Genomic DNA, 12,686 nt, shown 5'->3' on the forward strand with positions numbered 1-12,686 from the left:
ACCACATGCATTAAAGGTAGGTAGTAAGTGTGCTTTGTGAACTGTTTTGGTTTTATATACATCTGTGTGTGTATTCACATATATGTTTGTAGCAAAATATGTTTTGTGTGTAAGCATGCGGTCACAATGTAAAATGCATCTCTTTCTGTGGTTCACAGTTGAAGAGGGCTGAAACTCACTTGCCCACAGTATGACTGGTGATAGGTAGCTCATATGCTATGACTCTCTTTTGCATACCTGACCAACATCACTAATCCCAGCATGTTTTCCTACTGAGCCTGGATGTAACTTTAGAATTCGGGCGGCTGTGACAAACAGGCAGGTGACACAAGATGAAATTTATTTATTATGTCTACCCTAGGGGAAGGATTGAGTTTTAGGACCTCAAGGGAAGAAACAGCTGAAAACAAAATGTTTAAGGAAGGGGCGAGAAATGTAGACAATAAGTGGAACTGGTAGGATAAAAACTGAAAACTGCCAAGGAAATTACACTTAGAGTAAAAACGTTCCCAGACTATGTGTTAATCCCACTGAAGAACATGGAGCTATTCCTGCTTCCTAGGACTTTTCCTAGCTCCCCACCCAAATACTTATCTTCCTGGTCTGAATCCCAGAGAACCATGTATTATTCCGTAACCACTGCTGTACATCCGTCCTCCTTCAATCACAGACCCTGTGTGGTTAATTTTAGCCCTGGCCAGTTGGGAAGCTCTTTAAGACTGTTGGTTTCCTATGGCTGCTTCTGGTTCCACCAGTCTTTGGGAGAAAGGAAACTAACACTCACAGTCCCTGCCGAGGGCCTAGCACTTCGATTTACATTAGCTGGACTGTAAGATAAAACTCAGGAGTGACAGGATGTGGTGAGACTCTCTTCTTAAGAGTGTACTGTCTGGATGTGAGCCCAGCGTCAGACTGGATTTGGAGACATGGACGCTGCTGCCCACCGAGTGATTTGGCCTTTCCTCTAGGCCGACTGCTGGACATTCTGCATACGAAGGGGCAGAGGGGCTACGTGGCCTTCTTGGAGAGTCTGGAATTTTACTACCCAGAACTGTACAAACTGGTGACGGGAAAGGAACCCACTCGTAGATTCTCCACCATTGTGGGTAAGTGGCTTTACCAGCAGCATTCGGACTGTGATGGGAGGGGTGTGTGTGTGTGTGTGTGTGTCCAGTGGTGGGACAGCTCTAAGCTTATGGATCTGTGACGTCAGGACAGTGCCCCGGTGGCACTTAGGAACTGTCAACCACTTATTTCTGCCTGATGATGAAATGTAGGTCACGGAGGAACAAACTGAATCAAGAGAAGTGGGTGTTTACTGAACATCCCCCATGAGTGTTGGGGGGGTGGAACTCCCCCTACCCTCTTCATCTTGTCCTTTCCTTTGCCTACCCTCCTGCCAGTATCCCATGAACCAGAGCCCGTGGTCATCTTGTCATCTTAATTTTCCTTCCTAAATATTCTTAAATCTGTCTTTTCTCCATATACACCCCTATCCTAGTCAAGACCCATGCAACCCTATCAGCTCTTTATATCCATTCCTGCTCTGATCCAATGAGTTCTCCACTCCTCATGTCACCCTCCCCTACTTAAAACCTTTCAGTGGCTTTCCATTGTTGCCATCTGAAGACCCCAGTGCAGCCCACAAGGATCCTACATGGTCCAGCCCCTGATCATACTCCCAGCCTCACCTTTCTGCCTCTCCCTCTCTCTGAGCTCCAGCCACTTTGGTCTTCCTTCAGTTTCTGAAATGTGCCAGGTTCCTCTTCCCTTCCCATAGGACCTTGGCAATGTTGTTCCACCTTCCTAGAATGTGTTTTCTCTCCTCAATACCTGAGCCCATCCATCAGGAGCCTTCTCTAATGCCTCTGTCCACTCAGCTGGATCTGGTCCCCCCCACCCCGTTACACACTCTCACAGTCCCCCATACCTTTACTTTGTACAGTCCTCTCACTCTGTAGTTATATTTGCGTGTGATCACTTGCTTTTTTGATGTCTGTCTCCCTTACCAGACATAAGCTCTACCGGGACCAAGGCTGTCTTGCGCACCCTGAATCCCCGGTGCCTGATGGGTAGTAAGAGCTCAGTAAAATGTTGGTGAGTGAATGAGTGAACGAATGACACCTGCCCCACGTCTGGAACCCCCTTCTTCCCCTCCCCAGTCCTCAGGCCTGACTGGGTGCCCCCCTCTCCACAGTGGAGGAGGGCCACGAGGGCCTCACGCACTTCCTGATGAACGAGGTCATCAAGTTGCAGCAGCAGATGAAGGCCAAGGACCTGCAGCGGTGTGAGCTGCTGGCCAAGTCACGACAGCTGGAGGACGACAGGAAGCAGCTGACGCTGACACAGGTGGAGCTGCTGACCTTCCGGGACCGGTACTACAAGATGAAGGAGGAGCGGGACAGCTACAACGACGAGCTGGTCAAGGTGAAGGATGACAACTACAACTTGGCCATGCGCTACGCCCAGCTCAGCGAAGAGAAAAACATGGCGGTCATGCGGAGCCGGGACCTCCAGCTCGAGGTGAGGGGCACGTGGCGGGAGCTGCTGGGCCAAAGTGAGTGAGCGGGAAGCGAAGGCCACCGGGCAGGCAGGGGCAGGGTTTAACACCTGGCCAGGTGAGGGAGAAAGGAAGACGCGGGAGTTCCGGCAGCCTAGATCAACTGTGCGCACGCGCACGCCAACCCAGCGAGGCTCGGTGCCGCAGTTTAGCGCCCAGATCCACTGCGCATGTGTGCACATGCGCACAGACCCAGTGAGCTTGACGTCCTGCTCAGGACGTGCAGACTTGCGCACCTGGGCCCGGTGGAGCTTCCCACTTGCTCCGGAGCGAGGACCCACTAGGCACGTGAACCAGAGATGCGCACGTGGGCCCAGCTCGTGGGCACTGCACCCGTGCTGGGTGAGGGGGAAGATGGAGGATTCAGGGGCCTGCCCAGCTCTATGGCCCTCGGGAAAATCCCAAGGAGATGGGCACAGCACCTGTCCCGTGGATTCATGAGATCCTTGAGGCCAGGACTCTGCCCTTCACAGCTGTATCCACAAAGCGCAGCATGACACAGTGGAAGAGTCACTTATCAGTGAACAGTCCAGCAGCCAAATGGTAGATGTCATTAATGAGTTTACTTCCAAAAGGGAGATGGAGAAGGGAATTGCTTAACTCATTCATTCCTTTTATTGTGCACCGCCTTGCACCAGCCTCTTTTCCAGGGATATATAACTCAAAACCAAAGCCCTGCTGTCATGGAGCTCACATTCTAATCAGAAAAGAAATGCATCAATCGCTGGTAGTAATAAGTGCTATTAAGAAGAGGGAGAAAAGAGTTTAGGGATAGTGAGTGAGGGGTGCTGTTTTAAATAGGATGGTCAGGAAGCGTTCCTGACAAGGAGACACAGGAGCAGAGATCTGAGGAGAGGGAGGAGCCAGCCCTGCAAGTCTCAGGGGAAGAGCAAGGAGCAAGTGCAAAGGCCCCAGGTAGCGGCCATGCTTGGTGTTTTCGACAAACAGCAGGAGAGCCAGTGGGGCTGGAGCCAAATGAGCAAATGGGAGACGGCCAGGGTCCAGATCCTGGGGGCTTGGTAAGAACCTTGGAATTTATTCCAGTAGTGACGGAAGCCACTGAGGGATTGAGAGCTGCGAGCGACAAATGATTTATATCTAGAAAGATCACTCTGGCTGCTGGGTGGAAAATAGACCCTCAGAACATTTATGAAGCCCCTGCCATGTGGAAGGCACGGTGCTAAGCACCGCGGGGGACATAGGCATAAATAACCTGATTTGTGCCCAGGTCACTTACAATTTAGTTGAACCAGACAGATCAGTAAACAGTCCACTAGAATTCAGGTGGATTGAGTCGGTGGCATAGCAGGCAAAACGCAAGAGCTTTGAAACCCTTTGGCTTTGACTTCAAATCTGACTTCTGGCTTTACCACTTAGTGGGTTCTTGGCCTCCGTTTCCTCATTCGTAAATGCCAGTTACATGGAAATGAAAATGATACCTCAGCCCTAGGATGGCTGAGATGCTGAAATATGTCTTTGGCAAGATGGCTGACCTAGTAAGCACACACTTTGTGTCCACTTGGTTGGGACTGGGGATCTAGACCCAGAACAGGTCACTTGGGTTCATCTTCCAAGACTCTAAGGAGGACTGTGTGCGTGTGTGTGTGTGTGTGTGTGTGTGTGTGTGACCAGGAAGCAAGGTTTCTGTGCTGTCTCATCTAGGATTTGGAGGTGTTAACCTGTGGCGGAGGTTTAAAACTTTCTCTCCTAGAACTTTCTCCTGTTTTATGTTTTTCTGGCCATATAGTAACAGTGAGAAACCATATCTAGAACTTGAAAGAACATCTGGCCAGCTGAGTCCTAGGCCATTTCTCAGGCCCAGGCTGCTTCCCTGCATGCCTCTTTGTTCCTTCCCTCAGACCACGGACGTACAGCCGAGGTCCTTCCTTGCTGAAGCCGTCACCCTCCACCTGCCAGATGTCTTGAGATGTTCCCCCCATAAGCCTAGAATTGAAAAAGGACGCTCACCCATTTGGTACCCTCCTCCTTGCAGACCTTGAAAACAATCTTCCTCTTCTAGGTGTTTGGCCAAGGCAGATCAGTTTGGGGAAGCAGCCAGGCTAAGTCACAGAGGTTTAAGAAGCTTCCTCCCGGTCTCAGTTCCTCACACTCGCCTCCTGGGTGAAGCTCAGCACAGCTGGAGAAGTTGTCCCATTTCCAGGGGTAGTAACTGCCTCCTCCTCCAGGAAGCCACTCTTTCTTACACACTAGGTCTGGGCAGGTCCTTTAGGCCAGAGATCCTGTCAGTGGCAGCAATGCCATTTGTTCAACTAAAATCTTGTGTGAAACACAAGAGGCCAAAACCTGTGCATATGCAGAACTACTGTGGGGTGTGAAGTCAGGGTGGGGCCCGGATCCCCCCCCCCCCCATCTCTTTGCTCCCTGCGATAACACGAGGGTTCTTGAGGGAATCTTGACTTCTGAGGATCAGAGTTTGAAACCCATCCTAAAAGACCTTTAAAATGGATAACATACCTCAGGGAAACGCCAGGTTGGGTGCCTTTTATCCTAGTCTGTAATCTGTTCTGCTCCACAAAAGTTGCCTGAGGAAGTCTTCCAGGGGACGTAACTGCTTTAGAACTGTTCTAAATTAATGGATCAGGACCCTCTTCCTCAACAAGGAGGGGGTGGTTTGTTTCACTGGAAGAGGTTTCTTTGAGGCCTTCTCTGTCACCAACTGGAGGAAGGAGAGAGGGGGGCAGAGCACAGCTCGTGCTGGAAGTCCAGTAGGATCTGGGAGGCACTGCCTTTTCTGAATGTCTCCTGTCAACTGCGTTCTCCCCTCGGCACCCGGTGGGTGTTTCAGATCGACCAGCTCAAGCATCGATTGAATAAGATGGAGGAGGAATGCAAGCTGGAGAGGAATCAGTCGCTGAAACTAAAGAACGACATCGAGAACCGGCCCAAGAAGGAGCAAGTTCTGGAGCTGGAGCGGGAGAATGAAATGCTGAAGACCAAAATCCAGGAGCTGCAGTCCATCATCCAGGTGAGGGCCAGTGCGGGCACAGTGGGCGCAAGGGAGGAGGAGGGTCGGGGACAGACATGCCTACCTGGGTGTGAGTCCCAAAGCCACCACCTGCTGACTGCAGGACCACAGAGAGTTCATGTCATCCTCGGGCACCTTAGTCCCTCCTCTGTCAGCGGGGGTGACCACACCACCCACTTCTCAGAGGCACGACATTATGTGAGATAAAACTTGTGGCGATGTTCCCCTGGCTGAACCACTCCGTGAAAATCGCCATTCACACAAAATCACTGCCCTGGGCGCTGTGAGAAAAGTACATCCGAGAAATCTTCTTGCCTTAAAGATTCCAAGAAACTCAACTCTCAGCTCTGTGTGATTTGTTAAAACTTCAAGAGCCTCCCCCCCCTGCCATCACAGAATCATCTGTAGGTACGGAGGAATAATAGCCCCAAATACATACGCAGGGAAGAAAAAAGGCACCCGCCCCTTCCTCCGGAATGATTCCCCCCGCCCCCCAGGACTGGCTGCCTGGCGTGGAAGGCTCTCGTTCAGAGCAGAGGATGCGTCCCGGTTTAGTCGGAGAGATTAATTGGTATTTCGGGGGAGGCATCTGGAAGGCAGATCAGCCCTCTCTTTGTTGTCACCTGTGAAGTGTGTGGAGCAGCAGTGAGTGCTCCTCTGAGCTCTGATAAGAGCCGGGGCAGAACGACAGGCATCGGGATGTTTCTGCGCGGAAGTGGGCTTTATGCTGCTTTCCAGGTGATAAAATTCGTAAATGATAAGCTGCTTAGGGACCCCGAGAGACAGCGACCCTTGCCTCTCTCTGCTTCCCTGGCACAAAACCTTCTGCTTGCCCAGTGTGTCGCCGGCACTTTTGTCTGCCGCCTTCCCGGGCCCCTGCCCCCAGCCCCGTTAAACGTCCCCCCCCTTCCGCACTCCCCGCCCGCCCAGGCCGGGAAGCGCAGCCTGCCGGACTCGGACAAGGCCATCCTGGACATCCTGGAGCATGACCGCAAGGAGGCCCTGGAGGACCGGCAGGAGCTCGTCAACAAGATCTACAACCTGCAGGAGGAGGTCCGCCAGGCGGAGGAGCTGAGGGACAAGGTGGGCCCCACGGGCGGTCGGGGCAGCACCCACCCAGCTGGCACCCTCGGGCCGGGAGCCCCTGTACAGCACGGATGTGTGTTAGTGGAACCTCCAGAGCCCACACTCTCTTCCAGGGACCGGGTCTGGCCCCTGGTGTCAATTCCCTGTGCGTCAGTTGCTCGTGAATTACTGAGCGTTAGCACGGCACCTGTCTCCCCCCTGGCTGAAGGCCACGGGAGGGCGCACGTGGCGTCCACCCTGTCTCCCGCTCATTCCCTGGCACGTAGTAGGTCCACAGCAAATCTCCGTTGGTGGACTGGCCTTTTACCTTGGTCCCCTCTGGTCAGAGAGCTGCCTCTCACGAGGTCAGGCCCGTGGGGAGGGGCAGGCCGGCTCTGGGAAGACGCAGCCAGAAAACGGCTCTCGGCCCCGATTGATGACCGCTTGACGCGTGTGTTGATCTCCCCCTGTGCTCGCAGTACCTGGAGGAGAAGGAGGACCTGCAGCTGAAGTGCTCGACCCTGGGGAAGGACTGCGAGATGTACAAGCACCGCATGAACACCCTCATGCTGCAGCTGGAGGAGGTGGAGCGGGAGCGCGACCAGGTACGGGCTGCCCGGGGCGGCTGCGCAGCAGGCCTGCGGGCTCCGGGCCGTGGGGTCCAGCAGGAGGTTTTGTCCGGGGCAGTGTCATTAACTCCGCCGGAATCACTCGTGAATCCATCTTTCCTGCTTCCGTTCCCAAAATGAATTCTATCCCAGTTCGTTTGAATAGCATGGGGGCCTGAGCTGGAGCCCGGCGGCCCGGGCTTTAGAGTAAGATGGCCAGGTCCAGACCCCGTCACTCTTCAGACGCGTGGCTGCAGGCGAGCTGCCACTCCCTGGAGGCCTCGTCTGTGAAGTGGAAATAATAATAATGGTGCCGCTCGCTAGGGCGGAGGGTGGGCTCCAAGAGACACAGCTGGGGCTGGATAGACGGGGGCTGTGACGTGTTGTTCAGGATGGTATCGACTGAAATGCCCAGGGGTCAGGGTCCAGAAAAGGGCCAGAGGCCGTGGGACTGACACGTGGGCTGGGGAGCGGGCGTCTGGGTCTCACTTGGGAGCGTCGGGGCAAAGAGCCAATCAGCCTCGTCCCTCTCCTCCTCCGGGCAGGCCTTCCATTCCCGGGACGAGGCGCAGACCCAGTACTCCCAGTGCTTAATCGAAAAGGACAAGTACAGGAAACAGATCCGCGAGCTGGAGGAGAAGAACGACGAGATGAGGATTGAGATGGTCCGGCGGGAAGCCTGCATCGTGAACCTGGAGAGCAAACTCCGGCGCCTCTCCAGGGACAGTGGCGGCCTCGAGCAGGTGGGGCTGCCGGGCGCGCGCGCTCCCGCGAGGAAGCACACCCTTCCCTCCCACGCCCAGAGCAGCCGTGCCCCTGAGCCGCCGTGTGTCTGGGTCGTCATGAGTAGAAGCCGCTCATTTTGAAGCTAGAAGAGGCAGGACGAAAGCCTGGCCGGGCCGCTTGCTGGCCGGGTGATCTCGGGCAAGTCACTCCCGCGTTAGAACCGCAGCTCCTCCTCAGGGGACCTCTGTCGGCCGTTAGCCTGCCACTGGGTGTCCTTAAACCCCTCTGGATGGTCATCGGGTGTAAGACGCCCTGCTCCCGTTAAAGTCAGTAGGGCCTGTAAGGAAACCGTCGTTTATCTCGATCTGAAGTTCAGGCACGTGTCACCGCGGGGCCCCAGGCGCTCCGAAGTGAGCGATGCCGTGATGCAGGCAGGTAGATGATACTATCACTCTCGTAGCTGTGGGCTTGGGTGCCTGTGTCTGCAGGTACCGTGCTAAGTGCCCTCTGTGCCGCAGGACTGCCCGCCAGGACAGTAAGATCGCTGTCTTCCTTGGCCAAGGGTAGAATCCAGACACAAGCAGCTGAGTAACTTCCCCGAGGGCATCGCTAGTCAGTCACCCAGGGAAACCAGGATTGGACCCACCCTCCCAGCCCCTCGCCCAGAGGACTCAGATCTAGTGCTGGACGCAGATCCAGGAGCGTGACATTTCAACCAACTGTTGTAAATGACGCGTTGGAGGGGCGCTGTAGGCGCCCAGGGGAGGAGGCCTCCATTCTGTCAGGGTTCCGGGAAAGACTCCCTACAGGAGAAGCCAGCCTTGGGACCTCCATTTGGAATGCTGTCCCCGGACTTCACCTGGCCAAGTTCTGACCCCCTTCTGGGGTTGGCTGAAGTGTCAACTTCCTCAGCTAGGCCTTCACCGGTTCCTGATGGAAACCAGGAGCCTCTGTTATGCCCTCAACTTTTGCGCATTTCCCACAGTTTGTAATGACGCAGCAGCGCCGTGTAGGCCCCTCTGTTTGTCCAGCGTGTAGCATAGGGCCAGGCACAGGGTGGACCCTCGGGGAGCATCTGCTGAATTTATGAACGAAAGCTGTGACGGCGCCTGGCTAGGTGAGGAAAGATGGGGCTGTATTCCAGCCCACAGGGACACCACGAGCAAAGGCCTGGAGGCGTGACACCCATGGCATGCCGTCGGCAGGCCGCGCTTGGCAGGTCTGTCATCCATGGAGCGGGAGGCGGGGACAGGCAGGAGGTAGGCTGGAGCGGGTAGCAGGAGGGAGCCGAGTGGGCCCGTCGTCTAAGGAGCTCGGTCGTGAGTTATTCTTGGACGTGAAGGATTTTGTGCGGGAAGTAAGGCCAAAAGCTTTGGGTTTGGAGGCAACGTAGCATGAGGGTGTTACGTGGCTTTGAGGGGACCAACCAGAAGTTACGTAATATCCTTGCAGCTCAGCTTCAGATAATGGCTATAAATTACTTAGGACAGTACCTGGCACTGTTGTTATCATTATCCAGTCATTCAGCAACATTTCTTACATTTGTAGCTTAGGCCTAGGGCCTGAAATTGTGGATCTGATGGTGGTGTATCAGATAAGGGGCCAAGGCCATCTGAGAGGCAGTCCCTCTACTGTAAAGAGCACAGTGCGAGGGTCTGCGCCAGGGCCCCGGCGGGAGGGACGTGGGGGCGGGGGTCTTGTGAGGAGGAGAGTGGAGCTAGCGTGGTAGGTCTTGGCATCGGGGTGGACGCGGGGGTCAGGAAAGAGGAGGAGGCCGTCCGAGCTTCAAGCCTGGGGCCCGAGGGAGCGATAGCTCCATTAGAGCTTGTTCCTGCGCGTGGCGGCAGCTCCTCTGTGCCCCGTCACGGACACGGCCTCCCCTTGTCTCCAGAGTTTGCCCAGGAACCTGCCAGTGACCATCATCTCTCAGAACTTTGGGGACACCAGCCCCAGGACCAACGGTCAGGAGGCTGACGATTCTTCAACCTCAGAGGATTCGCCAGAGGACAGCCGCTACTTCCTGCCCTACCACCCGCCCAAGCGCAGGATGAACCTGAAGGGCATCCAGGTGCTCGCACGCAGCCCGGGAGGCACCGGGGGTGGGGACCGGGGCGCTGGGGGCCCCCTGCACGCGGGGGAGGAGGCAGCAGGGCCTCACGTGGTCCTGGGGCGGGTCTCAGACCCCGGATGCGACTTGACCGCCATCAGCCCTGTGAAGGGAAACCGTGCCAGCTTTGTGCTTCTCGCTTGTTTGTTCCGGCGAATTCTTTCATCTCCTACGAATGGAGTACAAGTTAAGAGAGAGGAGAGAGAATGATATAAGCACGATCTCCAAATTCACTTGTTTATCAGCGAATAGGTATTGAGCGCCTGTCGCGTGTTTCCCGACGTCGGTGGCTCGTGATGGAGCTGGAGTTGCAGCACTCATCCTATCTGCTTTGCTCTGTCTCTAGCGCGCTCCATCAGCCGAGGAAAGAATGAATGTGACTGAGTGAATGAGACGGGCTCACACGCGGGGCCTGGCGGGGCCTCTGCTCTCCCCGCCCTCGCACACAGGGAGCGGGAAGGCCTAGGGCAGCACCTCGGAGGCCGGCCTGGACCCGCCAGCACCTAATGCCGGGGTGGCCGGGGCAGCTGCCCCAAAGCCTCGTCTGTTCCTGAAGGCTCCCCCGTGCCGTGTAGCCAGTTCTGCTCAGCGGCACAGCACCACCCCACCTCCACTCTCGGCCCTTGTACCATCCGAGCCACGTGGCAGCGCCTCCCGTGGGGCGAGCGTGTCTGTACCAGCGGCTGCCTGCGCTGGGCCGGGGGGCCACGGCCGTGGGGTATCCTGTGCCCTCCGTGGTTCCTGCGGCCACGTGACGAGGGCGGCGTGGGCTCGCCTCAGTTTCTTTCTTGCCTTAGCGCCGGTGACGTGTGTCTCAGGCCTTGTTTGATTTGTGTCCTCTGTCTCCTTGCTTCCCCTCCCCTCTTTCAGCTGCAGAGAGCCAAATCCCCCATCAGCCTGAAGCGAACGTCAGATTTTCAAGGTTAGTGAGACGCCCGGATCCCTCTCCTGTCTGTCACTCTGACTCTCGGTCCATCTGTTTCTCCCATCATAGGCGTCGATCCTGCAAGGTTAACCCGGGAGGGGTCTCGGGGGCCCTGGGGCCCCGGGGCGGCAGGGTGTCCAGATGGTGATTACTATTCGCTGTCATCGGAGAGGGCGGGAGCCCCGACCACGGAAACGTCACATCTGAGGTCCTCTCCCCGTGGGTCCGTCCGGAGCCCCGATACTTGGCCTCCCTCCCGGACTTCCGGGCAGGCAGTCCCCGGCGTGGGAGGCCACCAGTTCACCCCTCAACCCCGGGTTCTCCGAGACACACTGTCCCCAGAATTCCTCTCACTCCTCCTCAGCGCCACTCTGGAGCGACAGCTGGCTAGCGAGGGTTTGCCTGGGTGCACCGGGCACCCACTGTGTGCCAGGTGCTGGCAGGTCCACGTAGATGCTTCCAGAGCCCAGGTACTCGGGCAGGGCCATCGGTGAGGAGGTGGAATGTGGCTCTAGACACCTAAGAGAGCAGTTGGAAGAAGGCTGGAGAAGGATCTGTCAAGAAGGGCACGTGCAGACGGGGTCTAGAAAAGGGAGGATTGAGGCCACTGGGCACGGCCTCCGGAAGGGCCCCCCGGGATGGAGCAGGAAGCAGAGACATGGATGTGCAGCCTGGGAAGCGTGTGATACAGAAAGCTGTGCTGCCTCCTAGGGTCAGAGCAGGACGGCGCCAGGAACGAGCCCGCAGAGGTTGACAGCCAGGCCCGAGTTCACGGGCTTCATCCTGCCAAGGAGAGCAGGGCAGCCAGGGGTCCAGATCTGGGCTGCACCTGGTGGGGACACCGGGGGAAGGGGAGCCCTAAGGTGGGGGCCGAGCCACTTCCCTGGTGGCCAGACCAGGTGTTTCAGGGACCTTGTACAGAAGGGAGGTGTAAAGGGCCTGCAGCCAGCAGAAGTGGAGAGGGCGTTTGTGCCCAGCAGAGGGAAAGGGGTGCAGCGGAGACGGAGCCTCGCCGGCTGCCTGACGTGGGGCGCTGGGCCAGGGACCTCAAGGGCGCCACGGACCGGGGTGCACGTGTGCGGCTGGCTGTGCACGCACGCACGCACACGCACCAGCGCGTGGGGCTGTGGATGGGGAAGCTGACCACTCCCCTGCAGCAAGACGAGGGCCGAAAGGAGTGTGCAGAAGCCCCCAGGCAGCCTCGAAGGAGCACAGGGGCGCCAGGGTCTGCGCAGGACGCAGCACACCCAGCCCATTGGCCCCGGTCCCCAGTCAGCCTGTTTAGTGGGGACGTTCCGGCCCCAGTTCCCGCTGTTACACACAGAGTGCCAGCCGGGATGCCCACCTTGGCCCTCAGGACGGAGGGCATCGTCCAGCCTTGACGAGGCCGCCCTGGGCCTGTGTGGGGGGAGGGACATGGTGGGGAAAAGACCCGGCTCTTCCTCAAGCGGAGGGGAGAGGAGGCCCCCCCCCACAGGACGGCCGCAGGGGCGCAGTGCCCCAGGGGCTCTCACTGACCCTGCCCTCCCCGTTCTCCCCCGCCCCTTCCGTCTGCGCCTCCTGCCCGATTCGCCGAGGACAGGGAGGGGACACGAAGAAGACGTGACGGACGCCAGCCCCAGCTCCTCCGGGTCGCTGCCCATCACCACCTCCTTCTCCAAGATGGTGAGCAGGGCCCTCACCGCCGCTCCCCGTTGCGGCTTGGAGCT

At 57.0% G+C, this 12,686-nt stretch overlaps 1 protein-coding gene across 5 annotated transcripts in view; it reads left to right on the forward strand.

The window, feature by feature from the left end:
• The window catches only part of CARD11 (caspase recruitment domain family member 11), a 111,672-nt gene that overhangs the window by 81,301 nt on the left and 17,685 nt on the right, over nt 1-12,686 (forward strand). For all 5 annotated transcript variants that reach the window (XR_009522176.1, XM_060032517.1, XM_060032521.1 and 2 more), the window contains exons 4-12: nt 969-1,106; nt 2,198-2,523; nt 5,367-5,546; nt 6,477-6,629; nt 7,091-7,216; nt 7,765-7,962; nt 9,837-10,013; nt 10,923-10,974; nt 12,560-12,642. Coding sequence is in view for 4 of the 5 variants with exons in the window: in XM_060032517.1 (XP_059888500.1) it covers nt 969-1,106; nt 2,198-2,523; nt 5,367-5,546; nt 6,477-6,629; nt 7,091-7,216; nt 7,765-7,962; nt 9,837-10,013; nt 10,923-10,974; nt 12,560-12,642 (1,433 nt within the window). In the remaining variant the exon portion in view is untranslated. The remainder of the gene's footprint in view (nt 1-968; nt 1,107-2,197; nt 2,524-5,366; nt 5,547-6,476; nt 6,630-7,090; nt 7,217-7,764; nt 7,963-9,836; nt 10,014-10,922; nt 10,975-12,559; nt 12,643-12,686) is intronic.

Source organism: Delphinus delphis, chromosome 15 (genome assembly GCF_949987515.2).
Source record: "Delphinus delphis chromosome 15, mDelDel1.2, whole genome shotgun sequence".
Lineage (NCBI taxonomy): Eukaryota > Metazoa > Chordata > Mammalia > Artiodactyla > Delphinidae > Delphinus > Delphinus delphis.